General features: G+C 43.1%; 1 protein-coding gene across 4 annotated transcripts in view; it reads right to left on the reverse strand.

Annotated features, from left to right (window-relative positions):
• The window catches only part of SLC4A11 (solute carrier family 4 member 11), a 156,667-nt gene extending 133,678 nt beyond the window's left edge, over positions 1-22,989 (reverse strand). For all 4 annotated transcript variants that reach the window (XM_073342968.1, XM_073342965.1, XM_073342967.1 and 1 more), the window contains exon 1: positions 22,747-22,989. In XM_073342968.1, the coding sequence (XP_073199069.1) occupies positions 22,747-22,786 (40 nt within the window). In that variant the 5' untranslated portion in view covers positions 22,787-22,989. The remainder of the gene's footprint in view (positions 1-22,746) is intronic.
• Positions 22,990-23,195: the final 206 nt, after the last annotated feature.

A 23,195-nucleotide genomic window follows, 5' to 3' on the forward strand; every position in this document is an offset into this window, starting at 1 on the left:
ACAGTATAGGATCCTGGTACCTAATTTTGCTGCTACAAATACCCTACTCATCACACTTCTCCCACAGCCTACATAGAACAGAGGTTACACTCATTTTGCACAATTAGGGCCAAATCTGCTGCTGGCAGAACTCCATTTGACTTAGCCGAGTTATGCCAGCAGAAACTCGGGCACATTAAATGCCAGAAGGGTACAAGTTACGTTACTTCACTGCTTATATTCATTTTCTAACCAACTTTCATCCAGTTTATAACTTCAGCACATCGGTCACTGCCAAATGTGTCCCAGAGACTTCCATTTGGCTGCATTTGCTCCAAGTGTGCATATCCTTGGGGCTATTTAAAAAACACAAGTTAAGAAGGATGAACCTGGAGACCAGCCCAGGACAAAGCAGCAATAACCATGTGCTTCCCCAAGAGGGAGAGTGAGGAGTAAGAAAAACACTTAGGCTGCTGGACAAGCAATGAACCAGGGTCTCCCCAAAATGAGTCAGTTGTTTTATCTGGCTGGGAGGGAACCAGAAACTATGGTTCTTATGTTAAATGACTGAAGGGTGATTTAGGAGCTGTCCATTTCTAAGGCACTGTCAAGCACCTAGAGCAATCGATAGGCACTTCTTTTCAGTTGCTGTGTACATACATTTTAAGAAACATAAGTTAAAAAATAAGATATCCTGATGGAAGAGCCACAAAATAGTGAAGGCCTAGACCAGGGATAGTCAACAGGCGGAACGCAGGCCAAATCCAGACAGAGTGTGAACTAAAGGGCTCTTCTCTGTTTCAACTCTCTAGCCTGCTCCACATCACATTGATTATGTTTCCATTGCATTCCTGAAATAACATTTTTCAGAGGAACAGCCGTGTTAGTCTGTATTCGCAAAAAGAAAAGGAGTACTTGTGGCACCTTAGAGACTAACAATAACATTGTTATCCTCTGATGACCACCGTAATAACATAAATATATGAGTCTGCATTTATTTTAACCAAAGCTTATACTTATGATAAAAATGTGTGTGTGTATTAGAGAGACAAGATGAGTGCAATCAGATCATCTTACTGGACCAACTTTCTGATGGCAAGAGACAAACTTTTGAGCCACACAGGGCTCTTCTTCAGGTCTGGGAAACATGCTTCCTAGCATCACAGCAAAATGCAAGGTGGAACAGATTGTTTAGCATAAAGTAGTTAGCACATATTGTAAGAGAGTATTCATGGTCGAGTGGCCTGTTAACACCTCTGCAGTCATAGGACAAAAGAGGGGGTTAGGGCAGGTCTACACTGGCAATTTACAGCGCTGCAACTTTCTGGCTCAGGGGTGTGAAAAAACAGCCCCCTGAGCACTGCAAGTTTCAGCACTGTAAAGGGCCAGTGTAGACAGTGCCCCAGCGCTGGGAGCTGCGCCCCTCGTGGAGGTGGCTTTTTTAGAGAACCGGGAGAGCTCTCTCCCAGTACTGCGCCGTGACCACACAAGCCGCGGCAGGGCTTTAGCGTTGCCGGTATAGACTAGCCCTTAGTGGGTTACAGATTGTTGTAATAAGCCATAAATTCAGTGTCTCTGTTCAATCCATTATGTTCAGTGTCTAGCAGAGTAAGGAGTTTGTATACTTGATCTATATAAAACCTGATGAATGAAAGGAGTTCAAAGTCCGTTGCATTCTATATTAAAAGTGCCTCATATCTGCAGCATCCCTCCTGGACTGTGATTTTATCACAACTTAAGTAGCATTGTGATCACTACTTGGATGGGAAACAAAAGGGAAAAGCCAGGGCACTACAATAAGCAGCCGTCTTTCATTAGGTGGCACTATTTCCCCTGAGTAAATCATGAACCAATGCTCAAGCATGTTGCCTAGGCCTAGGGGACAGTTATACTGGAAATGCTGTTTTTCAGATGAGTCATAAAACCAAGGTTTTAACCTCATAATTAAAGGTCCAATGGCACATTTTGAAAAAGTTGGGTGTTAACCCTGGAATGTCCTGGCTAAATTTCAACTCTGGTAATTGCCTTCTCATTATGTAAATTGTCCTACAGTTTCAATTGGGTAAAGTCTTAAAACTATTGCATAGCAATGAACAGCTATTACAACCCACACAGAAGTGGCTGAACTTATTACTTTGTATCCCAATATGTTTGGAATATGCTTTAGGAGCCTGCGAGATAAACATGTTTACATACGTGTTGATTATAGGCCCAGTCCCGCACGACATATATGCACAGGACTACTCATGTGCTTAAATTTAAGCACTTACATAAATGTTTGCAGAATTAGGGTCCATCTCTTTTCTCTCTCAGCATCCAGGGGGATCAGTACATTTTCAGCATAATCTTATTTTCTAAAAGCATTCTGCATCTAATAAATATTTAAAAAATTCTGTTTAAGATGGTACACAAAGCATAGTCTCTTTTCGTTATACGGAAACCTATGTATATGGATAATTTGTGTCTAGAACCTTACCCGTTGATCACACTTCTTTATACAGTATACGGCAAAGCAATGACTCAGATGGAACAGATCTATCTGCAAGTATTTGCAGGGTGTAAACAGTGAAGAGAGAACAATTATTTAGGGTGGCACAAGAAACCAAGAAATGGAAAGGTTTTGACAGAGTATAAGAATAATCTTCAAAGGGTAATGATGGCAGCACAATCACTTCAGACGATTAAATCTTGACAATGAAACACTAGCCAGTTATACTGTAGGGAACAATCCCACAATGCCCCTCTCACATCACCCTCTAATACACCAAAGAGCCAGCAGTGTCTTATGGAAAATATTGAACCTGCGACTTAAAACAAATCTGCTCATAGATGTTTTCTATGTTTTTCCCTTTTACTCTTTGCTACTGAGGGTAAAGCAAGGAGAGTTCATCTGCGTCTCCTGCTTTAATCTCATCTGAAGGTACAAATCTCTATTTGTACATCATAGTCCTACAAGCAGACACCAGTTATGACATAGCTGCGGAAAGACTGATTGCAGGTGGGGATAGAAGTAGCAGAAGCAGATGGAATCAGGAAGCAAGAGGTCCTGTTTTAGACAAATATTTTAAATAATACAGTAACACAATCCAAAGTGTACAGGGAAGTAACTGTATGTAGTGGTATCGCTCCCAGGATATGAGAGAGACAATGAAGTAATGTGTTTTATGAGACCAACTTCTGTTGGTGAGAGAAAGCTTTCAAGCTTACACAGAGCTCTTCTTCAGCTCTGTAACTGAACGGTTAAGTTCTCCCTTGAAGTGTCCACAGTTTTGTATTAGCTTGTTTGAGATCAGTGGAAACGAACAAGCTCTGTCAGGGGGATAGGTTTTAGCACAATAGTTTGCCATAATTTTCTTGTTGTGTCTTCAAACATTTAAAAGATTTCCATCAAGTCTACTATGTATTAATTCTTAACACTCCCCCCCCCCGAAAAAAAGAAGACCAAAATAATAAAATCCACACAGAATCAAGAACAGTGGTCCTTCTTAACCTCCCCATTCCGTCCCTGCTGTTTGCCAGTCTTGAGTCTAAAATTTAGGTTATAAATAGAGTGACCAGATGTCCCAATTTTTTAGGGACAGTCCCAATTTTGGGGGCTTTTTCTTATATAGGCTCCTATTACCCCCCACCCCCGTCCCAATTTTTCACACTTGCTGTCTGGTCACCCAAGTTATAAACTCAGAAGAAAAACCTCATCTGTGTAGCAAGTAGCATACTTATGAATGCTATAAAATGAGAGATTAGATCAGAGACAAAAAGAGAGAAACACACACAGTGATCCATAAAGAAAAATGGTTTCAATGACATTAAAAGAAACTACCTTGCCCACTTCAGTTTTACAGACAAGGACTTTGCAAGCAACATACTAAATTCAAGTATTTAGGAAAGACAATATCAATAGGAAAAAAAAAATCTTTTCTTCCTCTAACAGTTAAATGTGTAGATTATTCCAGCTGCTCTAGGAAGAAACAATTGTCTTTGGCTTCTTTGCTCACTAAAGGAAAATATTACCTTCCTCCTATTTATTTGCCAACAAAATCCTACTAATCATGCTTCAATTTTTTGGCAATTTAACTGTGTTTCTTATTTTTCAATCTTTTCATCAGTCAAAAACATCCATAACCAACTCTTCTTGCTCTTTAGAGAGTATCTATTTAAATTATGATTAATTTAGAAAATGAAGTATCGTTTCCTTGCTTTTTAACTTTTTTTTGAAACACTAATTTTATGTACATTCAGTTCACAGCTTGTTATTGCCCTCTAATTAAAAGCTGCAAATGGTAATATCCATTCTGTAGATTTAAAAGATACACATTCAGAAAAACAACCGCCCTTTGACTTCAAGCCATTTCAGTGACTCAGATGTAACGTACAAAGTTTAAAAGAATTTGATGGTTCAATTCCTGGCACTGCCGGTCAGGTAGGAAACTAACTTATGTCACTGTTTAGGATTTTTGGTCTCAAAAACAAAAAACAGAAAAGCCCACAATAAAGATGAATAGGCCAATCCCAGCAGAGAGAGATCAGGACAATAATATCTGTACTTCCTGATTTCTTACATTTTTACATTTGCATGTAACAACAATGAAAAGACAAAAATCCATTATGCCATCTCCCATTATTAAATTCCTCGGGGAGATGTGTCCTAGCAATTCCCTTAATAACCAGTTTTAACTTTCTTGTTATCAAGGTTAGTAATAAGCTCTCTTGAGCCCCGCAATATTACTAGATTACAAATAAAAACACATTCTCTGGATACTTTGAAAAAAAAAATTCTGCTGCTGGCATCTTCTGAGGCAACAGCTTTCCTCCAACCCAAGCATCTTGTTTGATGTAAAACATAATTCTCTGTCTAATGGATTGCCAGCACGCACCCTTCCATGTTAAAGAAAGCAATGTCCAAAATTTACTGCAGACTTCTTACATCTGCTCAATAAATACTGAAAGTTTTTCCCATAAGTTTTGCTAATGATATATCACGTTTCCTCATTTTTAAAAATGAAAGAATTGCTTTCTTAAGAAGAAATAAGACTCAGGCTACACACAAATTTGAAACAGGATGTCTGCATGCCAAATGTTTAAGTATATATTGATATGTCTTCATTGGTGGCATCTCCAGCCTGCCTGCAATAGAAGATAAAGAGTATCCAGATATGTGCTTCTTTTGTACCACAAAAATACCCTTTCAGGTCAATCAAAAGCCATTAAATAACCTTAATTTGCTTCAAATCATTAAAATTAACGGACGGGAGCACTTAGCTTTGACCAAGGATATGCTTTAATATCAGATCTCCTAGAAAACTCGCTCTTTGCCAAAATGCCTCCAAGATAAGATGGTTGGGTCTCTGATAATTAGATTACTGACTCCCATCATCACAAGCAACTTTAAAAAAGGCCAACCAAGTCAAAACAAAAAGGAACTTCTGCTAAAATATGCAGATTCCTTGAATGTCAAAGCCTTTGTGGTTTCAGAGTAGCAGCCCTGTTAGTCTGTATTCGCAAAAACAAAAGGAGTACTTGTGGAACCTTAGAGACTAACAAATTTATTTGAGGATAAGCTTTCGTGAGCTACAGCTCACTTCATCGGATGCAAGAGCCTTTGTGGTAACCTTGACAAAAGCTTCAACTTTAATTGGAGAACCTTTCAGCCTAAATTTTCAGAAGTTATTATTGATTTGGGGGGAGGGTCTTAAGTTTTTAGCTATTCTGCTTGGCACACCTTAAGAAGGGGCCTCATTTATATATGGAAAATGCACAGTAATTTTTGAAAACACAGGACCATTCACCTTAAAAGCACTAGTCACTTTCTGAAATACACAGCTTCATCAGTAAGACAGCTATTGTAGAATGTATGCTATGCTTGGGGATGGGCTAGCTGGTTGAGGCTGTTGGGCATGGTGACTGCCTTCCATTCAGGCAAAATGAGGAAACAAATGCCCCTGTGTTTAGGGGTAGCTGTAACTATAGGAAACTACCACTCAAGGACTAGACCTCATGCAAGCCTGGCCAGTGGCTGCACCATGCAATTCCAGGGTTTTGGTTAGTCTCTAAGGTGCCACAAGTACTCCTTTTCTTTTTGCGAATACAGATTAACACTAGGGTTTTTCCAGGGGTCTGATAATAAATACGGGGGGGCAAAGGACTGATCTCATTTCCAGCTGTATGTGTGGGAGAGATGCAGCAGAAGCACCAGAGAAGCTGAGGAAGAGCAGCAGAAAGCCGAGGAGACAGCCAGAACAAGCATTGGGAGCAAGACCGTAAGCAAAAAGCTAGAGAGAGCTTTTAGGGCAGAGTGCTGGATGTAAGAGTTTTGGAACTGTGAACAAAGAAAACGTCTCCTGATTGATTCATACTGTGTTCAAGAAAACAGGACTAATAATTCCTGCTTATTTACCAAAGCTGTGTACACACACACATACACACACACAAAATACTGGACTCTATCAATTTCTCTACCTAAATGGAAACAAGCTGCAAGACCCCAAACACTGGCTAACCACCTGGGTCAACATGGTAACAGTACAGTAGCACTGTCTACTTAAGTGCAAGAGAAGCTGGACATGTCTGTAAAACACTATTTTCAGGCTCTTGACCAGCATGAGAGCACTATCCCATACTGAAAATACTGGCCGCAGCCTGCAGTAAGGGAGGTTTAGGTTGGACATTAAGAAAAAACTTCCTGTCAGGGTGGTTAAGCACTGGAATAAATTGCCTAGGGAGATTGTGGAATCTCCATCATTGGAGTTTTTAAGAGCAGGTCAGACAAACACCTGTCAGGGATGGTCTAGAATGATAATCCTTAGTCCTACCATGAGTGCAGGGGATTGGACTAGAGGACCTCTCAAGGTCCCTTCTAGTCCGATGACTCTGTGATTCATTTTTGCTGATTTCTTGAGTTAGTTAACGTCTAAGAAATATTTCAAATTCTACAGTTTACCTTTAAATACTGCGCCACTCAAACTTTCAACCCACAGCTTATGTATTTTATATATTTGACTATATTGTGCATCTAATTTAGATTGTGGACCATTGGTGCAAGGACTACATCCTCTACATTTGTAGACAGGCAACACACTATCAACAATATTATTTGTCTATAATATACAGACACATATTTAGAGATTTGTATATGAATGCATCTCTGTCTCTACGGAGACAGCTACATACACACAGTCTACAATATCCACAAAAAATTGTCCAAAAATTCACAGGCTACACTTAGGTACAAAGACAAAGCCCTACAAGTCTCACGCTCTACTGTACATAGTTACCTTACAACGAAAAAGGATTGGCACACACGCCAGAAACAAACAGTACCATGTTTCAAAATTGGGCAGCTCTCTCATATAACACTTCCTCATTCCTCACAAATTAAGAATTGGGCTTGGTTAGTACTTGGATGGGAGCCCTCCAAGAAACACTCAGATACTACAATAAGCGGTGTTAGTCACTCAGAGGTAGGACTCTTCCTCTGGGACGGTCTCTTCACCAGCTCCGGGCCCCAATATTCCAAGCGGGTGCTTGGGGCGGCAGTCAGAAAAGGGCAGCAGAGTTTCCACGGTGGCGGCAATTCAGCGGCAGCTTCTCCGTTCTGCCGTCCGCAAAAGGTTTTTTTCCACTGCTTCGGGCGGCAAAAATGGTAGAGCCGGCCCTGCTCTTCACTGACACAAAAGAGGTGGTGGTTGTTGTTTTAAACAGTGTTGTTGTTTTAAACACGGGATAGTTACTTCTTGGTAAAAATCACTGGTGACGAGGCACTTTTGTTTACTAAGAGGTCACTACGCAAGGTCAGCCCTCTACTCCCTGCTGGACCTCACCTCGTCTACCTTGTGGTAAAACTAAACTGCTTTGTCTCCACTGTGTTTTTGCAGCAAGTTATCCTGCACTAAAAGCCACTCCTTTGTCAGCAAAGACAGGACCCGAGTCAGTATCAAACCCCAATATGTTGCTGTGAGAGGGTGATGAGCTGATGGAGGTGCAGTCTTTTTGGAGAGAGATAAAACCACATTCCTGATCCCTACTGCTCCTCAAATACCTTATGGCATTCTTTGAAACAGTAGGGTGTTCGGTACGTTCTACCTACCCAAATTCCTCCTGCAGTTCTAACTGGCTATTCTGGTCTTCATTTTATGCCCTAAACAGTTTGGTGCTGTGCACTGTTCATCAGCTGCTATGTTCTGTAAGTACTCAAGTAGGGAAGATGCACTACATTTCTCCTACTAAATGTATTGATGCAACTCACTGAGTCCGTTCAGGCTTCTAGAAAAACCACGTTCCTACTTGGCATGCTCAGAGGCTTAGAGCCTGTTAGGATGGTAGTTTCTGCCCCCTCCTCAAATATCACCACATCACCTCATTTGCAACATCACTCCCGTGATAGTAACATGGTACCTACTCGTTAGGTATTCTATTTCAGAGGTGGCTCATTTCGGTGAGTGATCCGTATGCAGATACAAATAGTGTCTGCCCGTTAACTCTGGAAAGTGTTTTGAGATTACTTTGTGACAAGGTGGAGGGAGAAAAATTGTTCTCATTAACCTCTGAGGCTAGGACAAGAAGCCATGGGCTTAAACTGCAGCAAGGGAGGTTCCGGTTGGACATTAGGAAAAACTTCCTGTCAGGGTGGTTAAGCACTGGAAGAAATTGCTTTGGGAGGCTGTGGAATCGCATCATTGGAAATTTTTAAGAGCAGGTTAAAAAAAAATTATCTGCCAGGGAGGGTTTAGATCATACTTAACCCTGTAATGTAGACCTGCCCTAAGTCAACATAAATTACGCAACTCCAGCTTTGTGAAGAATGTCGGTGGAGTGGATGTAGCTTACATTGACTTATTGAGATGTCTACACTGCGCTGGGTCGACAGGAGACTCCATCGACTTACCTCACACCTCTCATTCCGGTGGAGTACCGGAATCAACGGGAGAGCGATCTGTGGTCAATTTAGCAGGTCTTCACTAGACCCAGTAAATCGACCCCGATGGATCGATCACCGCAGCGTTGACCCCCTGTAAGCATAGACATACCCTTAGTCTTGTCTCAAGGGCAAGGGACTGGACTAGATGGCCTCTCAAGGTCCTTTCCAGTCCTACAATTCTATGAAAGAGTTGCATAGTGAGATTTATATGCAAGGTACTATAGGCATCTTTTACCAATTAAGCGACAGCCAAAGCATGGACCAAAAAGAACTTTGGTTTTAGAATAGCCCAATTCAATGTGACAAGTAATTAGAGCGTTTGATCCTTCTGTGAATCATAGATGTGTTTGGATGTACGTGCATCTTTCATTTTCCTCTAAATCAACAGCCTCTTGGAACCACAGGCTGCCAGGTACAAGTTAGGGCACTCCTTAGGCTCTTTTAACTTACACCTAGGGCCAGCACAACTCCCTTCCCTAGAACAAGGGACATGCAAAGGTTGGGGGCAGAATGGAACGCCACCTTAGCCCTCCCTCCATGAATCCTGCCCAGAGCAGTGTTCACCTATACCCAGAGGCAACAGAAGCTCCCTAAAAGTGAGGGGGCCACTGGCTCCCGAACCATGGCCATGCCCCCGCCACGCCCTGCCCCTCTCACTCCCTTCACCCTCATGGCTAGTAAAAAGTGATGGGGCTATGGCAGGAACGGGCCTATCGTGTTAAATGTGTTTGTTACTGAAAACTAAGCAGACATTTCAATACATCTTGGGCACTTTTAAATCGAATACCCGTACAGCCATATCTACATACATTTAATATGTTCTCTAGCCTTTTCCCTAGGGGGGTTCCCCCCCTTTATGTAAAATGCTCCTCACCGTTCTTAACAATGGGCTCCAATCCCATAATGAACCCACCCAATACAGAATGCACCTACTTCCAGCATTTGCAGGAGTGACCTCGCTCACCTAGAACTAGAAGATTTAAACTGGTTTGTCAGTCAGTCTCAGAATAATCCACTCCCATTTCACAGGCTTCCCCAGAAAGTGCACTGCAAAAGCAGCTACAATTTTCAAGAGCACATGGCAGGCAACCAGAGCCCGATACCCACCCACCACCATAATCACCATGTCCCATAGTTACATCTTTGACCTAAAGTCTACCACATGAATATGGGGGGGGGGGGGAATGAATGTATTTTTACAGCCTATCGGACATTCACCTATTAGGCTGGGGATTCTATTCCAAGAGTACATTCAATGCTCTTTTTAAAATCCCCCATTTCAACTGCAAGAAGAAAAGGCTGTTAAATCTTATTGATCGTGGACATCCTTCTGGTAAGTGTGAAAACCCAACCCACAAGAGAGTGAGAGTGAGTGAGTATGTGTATGTGGCGCCAAGGAGCTTTAATTTTCACAACTGCTGGCTGTGAAGAGAGAAAACATCCTATTGAAATAATGCAGCAGGCAATCCCCTCATAATGGCACAATCACAAGCAAACATACACCCACACACAAACACAGGGATCAGCCTGGTCTGGTATCAAAGTGTTTTCCTTACTGTTCCTTCTTGTGGTTTTTGGCGGGAGTTTTTAGAGCTTGCTGGACTGCACCCTTAGTAGTAATAAAACCACTTTAAAAAGGTCACCGTCTGCAGTAATAACAAAGCAAAAAGGCTGTGTTGATAGATTTTTCTCCAAAAAGCACCAGACTGCCCAAGCGGAGTCACCAAGTTAGCCCACCAGACAGCTCAACACGCAAGGGTGCCGCCCAGAGGTAATTACAGAACAACTTCCTTTTCAGAATCCGAGATCCGTGCAGCTGCTTAATGAGCAGAATACAGTCTACTCTTTCCTTTTTTTAAAGAGGGGAATTCACTCTCTTGGCCAGCATTCCCATACAGGTGTCACGTAGGAGCGACAGCTCCCACCACAGCAAGAGGAACTATAGCACCGCCATACTTCCTGCGCTTCTTACAGCAGTTACTGTCCAGCACAACTGCGTGGGGTTTACGCACAAGAGGGGCTTTTATGAGGTGATCAGGAAAAAGAAGAGGAGCCAGGGAACAATGACCGCCCAGGATTTGGCTGACACACAGATAAAAGCTTTGGGCCGTTTACTGTTCTCGGAACGAAAGGAAAAGCAAGTGCTGCTGTCTAGTACAATTTCATTCAATCCTTAAAACATAGTCACGGTGTCCTGGGATCTGTGGCTTGAATTCCAGACATAATGCTGCATTCAGAGGGTGGGAAAAACCCAGTCATCAGAGATACAGCCATCCAACAAGACCCAAACACTGTCCAAGTTAAAGCTCTTCACTTCAGGTGGAATTTTCAACAGCACTTAAGTGACTTAGGAGCACAGGTGCCATTGAAAGTCCCTCTTTCATCCAGTGACTGTACTTACAGAGGCCTATCAATCTCGTAATGGTATTTTAACTTTGTTCGGAAAAAACTGACTTTGGGGATTTGGGGTTCTTCAAGCATAATATCCGACTTCTGGCAGTATTGCGTACAAATTTGTTATGACATGCCGTCATTTTACCTACGGGCCTTTTTTCATATTAGGGACCACCATGTGCAGAGTGCTCTATTGTTACTACGCAGGACCCAATGCAAGCGCTTACCAGCTCCAAACAATCCGGTAAAAGGCAAGTCTCAATTGAGAAAGTCTCAGTGAAGTCATTCATTTTGTGTAACTCTCCTATTGTGGTTATGAGTATTGTGAAAACAGTGGTGCAAGACAGCTAAAACTGTTCTCTGATTTAGTTTAAAATAAAATATGGGCCTTAAAGTCCTCATCTTGGACTCACAGAATAGAACAGTTTGTAAAACTACAGTCACCCAGGGTCCTAAGATTTTTGGTGTGTGTTTGAGTCCATATAATGTGTTACTGAGAAATATTCATTCTTAAAATAAAAACCTTTTTTAATTAAAACAAAAAGCCAAAACAAAAAAGGGAGAAGAGCACCAAAAGGCGTTTCCATCTTCAACTGTGGCTGGACAAATTTTATTATAAAACTTACATTCTGCAAACCAAAAAAGCCATCTGGTCTGAACCTGTGGCCAACTATACAATAATTCACACTGAACTCAAAGTGACCAGTCTGTAGACCCACATAAAACAAGTTTTATAACGGAAACACTGAAAGGATCAAAACTAGAGCAGCATTGCCGAGTGCCGACAGAATTACCTCACGAGCTGACCAAAGTACCTTCAGCCCTGCTTCAGAACAAAAAAAAAAAAAAAAAAAAAGACATATAAATACAGCATGTGGAAAGGCAGAATTTTTCCTTACCCATAAAACTGAAAGCAGCCTATGGAAGCAAACAAGACAGCCTCAGCACATTCAAAAAACTACATAAACCAGAGAAATGGGAAAAATTTATAGTAAGCAACCAACTAGGCAGGCTAACAAACAAAACCACACTACACATAGACGGAATTTCAACATCCTGACATACTATGAACCTCCATGAAGCAACAGCAAAAAAAAAAACAAAAATACAGTGGAAAGAGGAGGCGGCCTGATATTCAGGTAAAAGAATGTCGTTAGACTAACAACATACATTTCTGGAATGTTATTTAAACATGACAGATTTATTTAAGTTCATCAAAATCGGTTACACGGCCACTGTAGCAGGGAAGTTCTACCAGCATCTTAGACAGATATAGATATATTAATACTTTCATTCATTCGTTTTTTATATATTCATTCTTTTTACACTTCACAATATGTAAAGCCTAGGACAGATTGTTACAATGTTTTAGCATTATGAGTTTTTTTAAAAAACAAAACCTGTCTCCTTGCTGGTATGTCCCCATGCAATTTCTGTAACTGTTTTCTGGATACATACAGTAAACTGATGTCTAATTAGATTAAAAAAAGGCATTCTGCATCCCTAAACACACAGGCATCTAGCACATGAGAAACAAGCAATAGGTTTCATTACCAAGCAGCAAAACCCATGGAAACACAACAAGTATTGCCTTTCTTTGGTCGATTAAATAATTAAAGAGCTGACAGATTACTTGATTTCTAAATTTCCTGGTTAAATCCATCACCCAGCAACAACAGCGCCTCTATGCAGGCTATGATTTTTTTTTAGACTAACTTACCTGCACTACTTCTTTAACAAAAAGATGCTGCTAAACTGCAAACAGCTTTAGCTCATTTGTTGCTTTCCCTAAAGCTTTCAATAAGCATTGAACACTTGTTTTCTAACACCACTTATGTTCAGGTGGCACGAGAGGCAATGGCTCGTGGCTGCGCAGTGGCTCCAATATTAACGAATCCAGTGCATCTTTCTCCCTCACTTCCCATTGGAGAGTGGCAGATGGGTGGAGTGAGAGCATGCCCCATTAGATTCCAGAGGGATATCCTCCAACTCTGCTTTCAGAGAGATCACCGTTTGCAGAAGTAAAACAACGAGGGAATGAAGATACTGGAGATCCAGTAAGCTAATTAATTCAAAGCAATCTACATTCCACGGCAGGTTCAGCTATCCTAAACTTGGAATCTCTCTCCTGCAGCCACCGAGGTTTACTGTCTCTCAGAGCTATTTGCCTCTGGTACAGAGGAGGAAAAATAGAACAATTCAATTAAAGTGACCCTGCACTTCCGAGCTAATGCTTTTTGCTGGATACCGTATTGAGAAAGCTAGCACTCCTCCTTAAGAAACCTGGTAGCATTCAGGCACCGACTGAAGTGGGGAGTTACTGTACCTTACAGAAAGAAAAGGAGTACTTGTGGCACCTTAGAGACTAACAAATTTATTTGACCATAAGCTTTCGTGAGCTACAGACAGAAGGACAAACAGAATTACAAAGATGACAATAAAAGGTTGTGAAGATGTAGCAAGAGGAGGAAAAACTGCTGCCAAAAGGTAGATCTAGCAGAGATCTCTTAAAGACACAGCCACTGTAGTCTGACAACGTGTTCTTTGCCAGACGTTTTGTAACCTACAGTATTATAGTAAATTGCTACATAGAAAGCAATACATACAGTTATGTGTATACACAAACTCAGAAACAAATCAGAATTTCCTGGATGCAGAGAGGCTATTGACAGTACACAGGGGGTTAATGGACACATAAAGTACAGTAAAGAGAGAGTTTTGTGATGTCCATTAGGAAATGCCCTATGATGACCAAAATTCATTTCATATAGTCAAAGGCTATGTTTACCATTGAGAGAGAATTTTGAAGAAATATTTAATTTAGATTTGTTTCTAGCTCATGTTAAATTATTTTAGCCGATGTTCAGATAAAACAAAGGGGCCACATATGCACAACTAGAGTATTTAGTATTTGTAAAAAGAAAAGGAGGACTTGTGGCACCTTAGAGACTAACCAATTTATTTGAGCATAAGCTTTCGTGAGCTACAGCTCACTTCATCGGATGTTTTAGTATTTGTGTCTCAACGGAAGTCTGAGTTTGTTAGAGATTGCACTCTAGGACCAGATCCACCAGAACTACAAAAGGATCTACTGTAGAGAGACAGGAGGAGAATACAGATCTTCTCTATTCAGGCTTGCTTTTGCACGCGCAGTTTACTTAAAGGCAGCCGCACTTCTGAAATCAACTCCAGGTTCAAGTGAAAGCCACACACCCCAGCAACCCACAGGCAAGTCCCTCCTGTACAGGTACTTCCTACGCACTATACCGCATGTAAATGAACAAAATGCCTTTTTTGTTTTGTTTTCTTTATAAAAACAAAACCAAAACAACCCTCCTTAGTTGTTTTCCCTTTCAGGATCCCAGAACATCACATCTTCTCCATTTCTGTGTATTAGGTCAGCTCTTTGGGGCTCTCTTGTTTAACCCTGAGCACGTTGTGTCATCACGAAATAGGAGGTGCTCAAAATAGAAGCAGAGGCTTTTGTCTATAAGATAAATCTTGATAAACCTGTGTTTTTAAAAGCGAATAGGCAATAAACAATTAAGGATTTAATTATGGTAGTGACACTATCTTTAATGGTCTGTTTAAATTTGCCCTCCGGCTCACACATTCGTGGTTGAATTTGATTTGCTAGTTGAATTTTCCATGGTATGCAAATTTACAAGTTTTAGCCCCGAAATATCTTATAAAAGCTTCCTCTTTGCCGTTTTTCCTGTTTTCCTCACATTTATTAGGGTTCCTCCACTTAAATAGCCACAGGCTGCCACACTAAGGTCTTCTGATAAAATCTGGGACAGAAGACCATTTTGAACTTCTAAAATGAAATACTGACTTGAGTTTTACCAAATACTAATTGAGCTTGACCAAGATTAACCAACAGTACTGCCCAGATCTATCAGGTATTTCTCATTTCCAACACTGCCAGGCTGATATTTGAGCTTCACACAAACATACAGATGGTCTATAATTTTTTGCCCTTTTTTTGGCTGAGATTTTGTTTTCATAAACTGGTTCTGACTCCCAGATTCCCCTGCTGCGTTCTACTGAGCCAGGCTCAGTAGCCGGAGTATGGCAGGGGACTCTGAAGGCGCTGTGGGAACAGCTGGAGATAGCAAGGCCAAGGAAGGATTAAATGGTTTGGCAGGGATGCACGTGGGGGCTGAGGGAGACAGACGAGGTTTAAACGCAAAAGATAGAGGGGAGAGCAGAGGCCTGGGTTGTGCGGGGAAGCTCAATATGGCTGCGCCAAGGCATTGAGGCTTGTAGGGCTCCTCCGGTGCCACGGCCGTGGTTCTCTGCTACGCCCAAACAGCAGCTCAGTCAGGAGCCATCCAAGGGCCAGTGCTTGGTGCAGGAATGCTCTGCTCCCCAGAGCAATAGCCAGCAGTACGGGGGAACTTTCAAGTACCAATCCCTCAGACCAGACATGACGCCGTCTTGGGGCATCTAGGACTGAGAGTCATCATGTTACCCCCCGCCTCAGAAAGAGAGTGACTTGTGGTGCTAAACAGGGTATCAAGCTCCCTGATGCCGCCCAGGCTGTTCGCCACCTACATAATCTCCTCAGGGCTCTGGCTAGCCCCTTCTTTGCCTTGCAAGTTAACACCTCGTTACAGGCTTTAAAACACAATGCCAGTAGGTCTACATATCTCTTAAAAATATCATCAGTATGTACATTTCTCAAAGATATCCATGACCAGCATGATACAAGTTTTCATTTGATACCTTGCAAGACACCCCTGACTGATAAATACAATGAAAATGGCATTAGGTGCAGTGAGTTTGTTCAGCCTGTTGGGAGTTACTCATGCAGAGTAGCGAGCCCTTTGCCAGCTGGCACCGATGCATGCCACAGCAAAATCACTGGGCTTCCCCACAACCCAGGCCACTTATACAGTCCCCCCCCACTCCCCAACCAAAAACCCTCTCCTCCCAGTCCCCCAGCCCTATCAAACACCACCCAGGTAGCTCTCTGTGAAAATGTATAAGCATGTAACCGATAAACATGGTCAAGAGAGTTAAGACTGAACTCCTGCCTGGCTGTTCAGGAAGAATGTAGAGAGATATGGAGGGGGGTTAGTTCAGGTTAAGAAGGGAAACTGAAGAACGGAGTGTAGGGTCTGGAATAAACTGATGGAGTGTGGAATACTTGCTTATGGTTTGTATTGGTAGGATATGCAATCTAGCAACCTTTAGCTGTCAGTTCAAGTTTTCTGGAGGGGAATAATATAAAACCAAAACAAAACACATCCTGCATGCCAATACACAACAGGGCAAAGTATCTGGAAATGCTGCTTTTCTAGCCTACGTTTAAACACCGTGCAAATGCAAAGAGACAGCACAGGAAAAGCCTGATAAGCCCGGTTAATATATTCAAGAGTTAGCAGCACTACGGTAGTTTTCAGGAATATCTCAAGGCGTATGTTTGTTGTGTACAATAAGCATAAAATAGACCCTAAAAAAAACCCATCTATCTATTCCCACTGGAATGGGCTGCGCACATGTTTGTTGTGTTATACATGCATATTAAACCCTGGGGCTCAATTAACCTCAAGGAGAGGTAGGGAATGAGAGAGACGAGTGCAGCATCTGGGAGAGCAGAGATCATAAAGGGAAGACCAGGAATAAATATGCAACCCTTAAAATGGAACTACTTGCAGAGTATGGCACTCTTACAACATGACACCATTACAACAGGAGTCCTCTTTGCTCCTCCCAACACGCTGGCAGGGGGGATCTGATCAAAAGGGTCCAGGGCGGAGAAGAGAAAACCACCAGTCGTACTGCAGTTGTCCCCAGCCACGCCGGAGTACAAGCAGCCAGACTACAGCCGTTTCTCAAGGATGGGAGAGGAGACTCCCTCTCTCCCACCTCCCCCATGCATATACAGTGGGGATAACGTGGCAGCTTACAATCCAAACGATACTCTTTGTGTCTGTACCAACAGCGACCGTTTAGCTACCATCTCCTGTCACTCCTTCCTCAGCCTGCCACCCCCTTTTTAAGAGTCAAGCAGCAAGTCCCCAAGCCGCACCTCTGCGCATCTCCCCTTCCACATCCCCGGATCCACAGACCCTGCTCCGAACCCTGTCCCTCCCCATTTCAACACCGATTCCTACCGCACTGCGATCTGTACCCGCCCCACCACCAGCCTCTGGCTCAGTCCAAAATGGAGTCGGTCTGTCAATTTACGTTTCTGAATGTTAATATGATGCATCCAACGAAGTGGGTATTCACCCACGAAAGCTTATGCTCCAATACATCTGTTAGTCTATAAGGTGCCACAGGACTCTTTGCCACTTTAACATGATTTTAATTATTCCTCAATATACACGTTTAAAAGAAGCAGCCAGAGTGCGACCCAGGGGTGACAGGGTAAAGACAGACAACAAAAGGGTGGGAGGGGAGTCACGCAAAATAGCCTTCCTGCCACTTTCACGCAGGGGTGCGTCTCGCCACCCAGGCTGAATACAGGACAGGGGCTACCTACTAGATAGACTGGTTCCAAAAGACACTAAGGGATGGATTGCCCCAGCTCTGGGGGCGGGGGCACAAAACATCAGTCCCTAACTTACAGGGTCTTCTGAGTTGTGAGGAACACAGTCCTTCTGTGGAAGAAGCAGATGGCCAGTATCCCCCCTCTCCAGTTCCTCGCTGCTCCTTGGCCTGATCCAGAGAGCTTCCTGGCCCTGCTTCTTCCCTGGCTTCAAGGGGAAGGGAAGTGAGAGAGAACATCCTTGTAATCCCCAGGCATCCTTCTCAGCCTTCTACTGCCTCATTTTATAGCCCTGCATTAAGGGTCCCAAACCTTCTCTTTGTTAAACTAAGTAGATTGAGCTCCGTGAGTCTATCACTGGAAGGCAGGTTTTCTAATCCTTTAATCAATCATGCTCACGGCTCTTCTCTAAATCGTCCCCAATCTATCAACCTCCTTCTTGAATTGCAGGCACCAGAACTGGTGACAGAGTAAATAGTCCTAACGCACCATTGTCAAATACAGAAGGAGCCTCCCTATTTTTACTCAGTATGCAGGGTCTCTTTAAAAACACATTTTCTGATTTCTCTCCCGTGCCCCCAAGTCCCTCTGAAAGATTCGACAGTGGGATGATATGGGATGTGTGAAAATCTGCAGGATACAACAGCTGACTACCTTAGGGACAGTCGGTGCAATGTAGAGAGAGGAGTAATTTTAAAAATCAGGTTACAATGGAAAGCAAGTTTCAGCTCGGAGGGAGCTAACTCCACTCCATGACAAAACATTGTACTACTTATTCACCCTGCTGCCATTGGCATCTTCTGTAACCTTCTCGAAGTTGGATTCCATACCCATGCTGTGAGCCAGCCAGCCAAGGCTCTCTCGAATTTACCCCAGGCCAATCTCTGCCACAGTAAGACACATCACACCAGAGCACGCCTAGGAACCACAACAGGCAAGTTATTTACTGTAAAAAAAACAAAGTTCCTTAAAGTGGGATGCCTACTTGACAGTTGCTTGTGTAACGTGGATACTTCTTAGTAAACGTATCTGTCCATATCTAAGCAAAAGTTTTCCCATGTACTTGAATGGCTAAAGTCAGCTTTCAGTGTTTTTTTGCCTTAAAAACAAAATCAAAAACCATTAGCTCTGAAGAGCCAGCTTCACTATGAGAGAGGGAACTGGATTCCAATCCCTTTTAAGTAAGTAAACAATTCTGTGGACAGGACACAAGATTAGTTACACCTGGACAAACCCCACTGAAAGTAATAGGTTTGCACAGGTGGCACTCAGCTTAATTTGATGACAATGGGGTTGCACTGGTGTTTGTCAGTACAGCCATTGTTTGCAGGATCTGTGTTACAGATGATGATGAGAAAGGAGGAAAGAATACAGCTGGACTCCCAGAACCCAGGGTGAGGTTACAGGGCTGGAAGCTAGAAAAAGACATTGTTCTAGCTGTAGATCGAGTAGAGTTGACAGACACGGAACCCCACAGTGCCATGGTTACAGTTCCTGTTCACAGGGCAGGAATATTTTAACAAAACAGACTCGCTTCCAACAAAAAACTATTCTGCTGTAAATTGAAAACCTGCCCTCTGCTAAATCTTCACCACCTGCTGCAATAGCTCTCAGCACAGAGCTATCAAGCATCTGCTTTTCAAATACAGGCAGTACATAGGAACATAAGAACGGCCTCACTGGGTCAGACCAATGGCCCGTATAGCCCAGTATCCGGTCTTCCAACAGTGGCGGATGACAGATGCAGAAGATTTCTGCAAGCCTAAATGCATATTAGCATTAGTATAGTAGTCAAATCAACAGTACTCCCATCTAACACTTTTCTTCCTTAGATCACAAAGCCCTTTATAAAAGGACACATATCAATGCCTCTTTTCACACATATGAATAATAGGCTAAATCCACCCCACAGTGCCTCAGTTTCCCTATCTGGCTATCACTACAGATATACTGTATACATGCACATATTTCACCTCTCATGGTGTAATTAATGGCGATTTTACATATATGTAATTAGAGGGCGGAGGACTTAGTTTCAAGTGATGTGTCATTAAAAATATCCAAACAGTTTGCCCTAAAGGACATGGTTATGCCCAGCGAAACATTCCAGAAGGAATCAGGACTTCAAAGAAACATTTGTTGTATCCATGGGATTCTTGGTCAGCAGGGCATCATTGCAGGTGTTCAGAGAATAACTCCTGAGCATTAGCTGACAGGACACTACTGGAATTCACTAGGTTTCACAAATACCTCCCAGAGTCCTAGACCCCTAAAGGTTAATGTCATATGCATTTTTATTTTTTGGAAATCTCAATTTATGTAATATAGCGTAACGCTTTTGTCCCATATATACTTAGCACACACATGTACCAGGTGAACGGTGTGGAGGAGGGACAATCTCATAATTCACTTAGAAGCATATGTACTGTGACTAATGAGGGCGTGGGGGGCAATTATATAAAAATAATCGCACACAAATATACGATGTGTCAGGAAAAGTCATTGACATGACTCTGGGTTAAACACATTACTCGTGATCCAGTCTGCTGATCATCCCCAGTAAGCGTCAATAAAAGCATCATGTATTTTGTTTATTCCACAGTTTGGAAAAGTTCACTGGTACTCCTTTTGTACCCCTCTGCTTCTAAAGCCGGGTTGCCTTAGTTATTGTGAGCCTCATTCAGTGTAAAAAAGTTGGTTTAATAACTTATGAAAGCCTCAAGGTCTCTACTATAGCTTTGCTATAAGCCAAGGCATCACCATTTTAAAGGCCAACGTCTCCTGACCCATCAGCCCTACAAATAAGTTCTGTATTTATCTGGAAAGCCAGAAGCACAGTTCTGGTGTAAAGCTGGTGTTTCTAACCATGTTTAATCATGGGATATCAGACCTTCAAGCTGTCAAGGATGGACTTGCCAATTCTGGGACTTCAAACCTGTCTGCCTTTGGAGCAAGGGTGAAGAAAATATTTCCATTGCAGGTAATTGTTACAAAATGGCAGCTTCACGAAAGCCGCTCAGAGACTTGAAGTGTTAGAGAGAGTGGTGGCTGGCATGACTTAGGGGAGAGAGCTACACTACAAGTTAAGTTACAAAGCCCACCACCCGTGGTGGGAATGGCAGAGGTTGTAGTGTAGAAGAGGCTTAAGTATTTTAGCACTGTCCTTCTCCAAGCAGTGATAGATGACACAGTATTTAAAAGCCTGAGATCTGTGTACATGACAGACTCCAACAGAAATCGAGGCGAGAAGAGTCAAAGGAACAAAATAAATGCATGCTCGACAGCATATTCCATGAGTGCAGTAAAAGTAATTTATTTTCATAACTACAGACCCTATGTGGAAGAATAATACACTCTGTTTAGCGGGCTGCTAAAACACATTTCAAATCTCAGCTAAAAGACTTAATGATCGATAGTAAACTTCTATACTAACAAGCACTGCAACTTTTCCGGTCATCTACAAGGATGAGGATGAAAGCTTGGAAAAAATCCAGATACCATCAGATAGAGATTGTTCACATGCACGCTTCTAGCACCATCATCATCATCTATCTGGATAACAGCAGAACTCCAACCAAACTCCCATTTAACACAGGCGGGTCCCCAAACTTCTACCCTGACAAGATTTTTAACAGAGCAAACAAGTAAAGAAAGAGATGAGTAGGTAGCCAGAGAGAGAGGGGGGAAGCATAATTCTTTGGAAAACTGGTGTTCAAAGCAGGTTAAGGATAGGTTTCAGAGTAACAGCCGTGTTAGTCTGTATTCGCAAAAAGAAAAGGAGTACTTGTGGCACCTTAGAGACTAACCAATTTAAAGAGATACACAAAGATCACCGATGAACTGATCAGAAAAAACACAAACGCCACCAAAACAAAACAAAACAAATCTACAGGAAAGTCCGAGTCCCAGTTCCAAGACAGCGTTATTGCAACCTCTGAACTAAACCATTCCTTTTATTCCGGAATGAACTTCCATTGAGAAACAGCTGTAAATCCAACCCCATTGAATTTCACATAAAAAGCAACATTAGAGCATAGTGCATAGTGCTTTTCAAGGAAGTGCTGATGATTTATTTTTAATGGATGGGGGGGGGACCCCCAATCGCACAACATTAAATTTGTCGTCCATTTGGTTGTGAAGAGTTCAGGATCATCAAGAACCTTATTTCAAACTGCATTTAAAATTATGTATGTGTTTCCAAACAGCCTTTCCAAAACTCAACTTCAGAAAGCATGACTGGGGTTCCGCCAGCACACCCGCGCACCTTCTAACCATCTGCAACCAGGCGAAACCGGTCACCTCACAACTTTTATTCAGACTACTTTTATAAACGCTACCTCAATTGAGAAGCCAGGCTCTCATCTCTCCCTACGGTCTTGCAGTTTAGTTAGAAGACACCCGATGCTAATGCTCCTTCCCCTCCACTACAACATATGCAAGCACAACAGGAACGCTTCGACTGCTAATTTATCCCCCTGCTCGTCCGAAGGAAGCGGTTGTTTATTGCAATGTCATGTCTGCACCAGCTTTGTTTAAATAGCCTGAACCGCTGTCAAGTTTAGCTCCATTTTGCAAACACGGTCTCTTCTACCTTACATCAGGCCACAGCCCGCGTATAAGCAAAAAGGGCTGTAAACAGTGATGCAGCTCAGCCAAAACTTTTAAGCGCGGTTTTGCAATTCGGGGGCAGGGGAAAGGAGGGGGGGGCAAGCTGCACACGGCCACGAAACGCTCGCGCTGAGGCTGCCGAAACCGCCCGCCCCGGGAGCCCGTCTCGGTGCAATGCAGGAAAACCCTCCCCCGTCCGCACTGCGCGTCGCGCCCGTGAGTTGCACGCGCGCGCACACACGCGTGCACACCCCCACACACCCCCACACACACCCCCCAGCCTTGCACGTCGCGATCTGAACTCGCGACCGCCGTCTCATCCCGGATTAGCGCCCGGGTCGTTGCTCCTTACCGCATGGCTGGAGGTGGAAAACACGCTTTGTTGCTGCCATTTCTGCGTCTCTCTCACCCCATCGTCCCCATCCTGTCCCTGACACTTGAAGACTTGTAAAAATAAATAAATAAATAAATAAAAAGAAAGAAAGAAGCGCAGCCAAAACTGAAAGTCCCTGTGCGCGAACTCGCGCGGGCTGAAAGGGGAAGAGACTGAGCGCGGCAGGGACGAACCCCGGCCAGGGTCCTAGTGCGCCGCGCCTCTGCCCGGTCGAGCCCGGATCCAGCCCTCCTCGCTCGCCTCTGCCCCTGGCGCGGAAAGGCGGTGGCAGCCCCACCTACGCTGGCGAATGGCGATTCCGCGCCCCCCCCCCCTTCCCCACTCCATCGGCAGGACCGCAGCGATGGGCGGAGGAGCTCATCTGCAAACCCACCCCTACCTTTAAGTATTCTTGCCCGCTCCTTGAA

The sequence above is a fragment of the Lepidochelys kempii genome, chromosome 4 (genome assembly GCF_965140265.1).
Source record: "Lepidochelys kempii isolate rLepKem1 chromosome 4, rLepKem1.hap2, whole genome shotgun sequence".
In the NCBI taxonomy this organism is placed as follows: Eukaryota; Metazoa; Chordata; order Testudines; family Cheloniidae; genus Lepidochelys; species Lepidochelys kempii.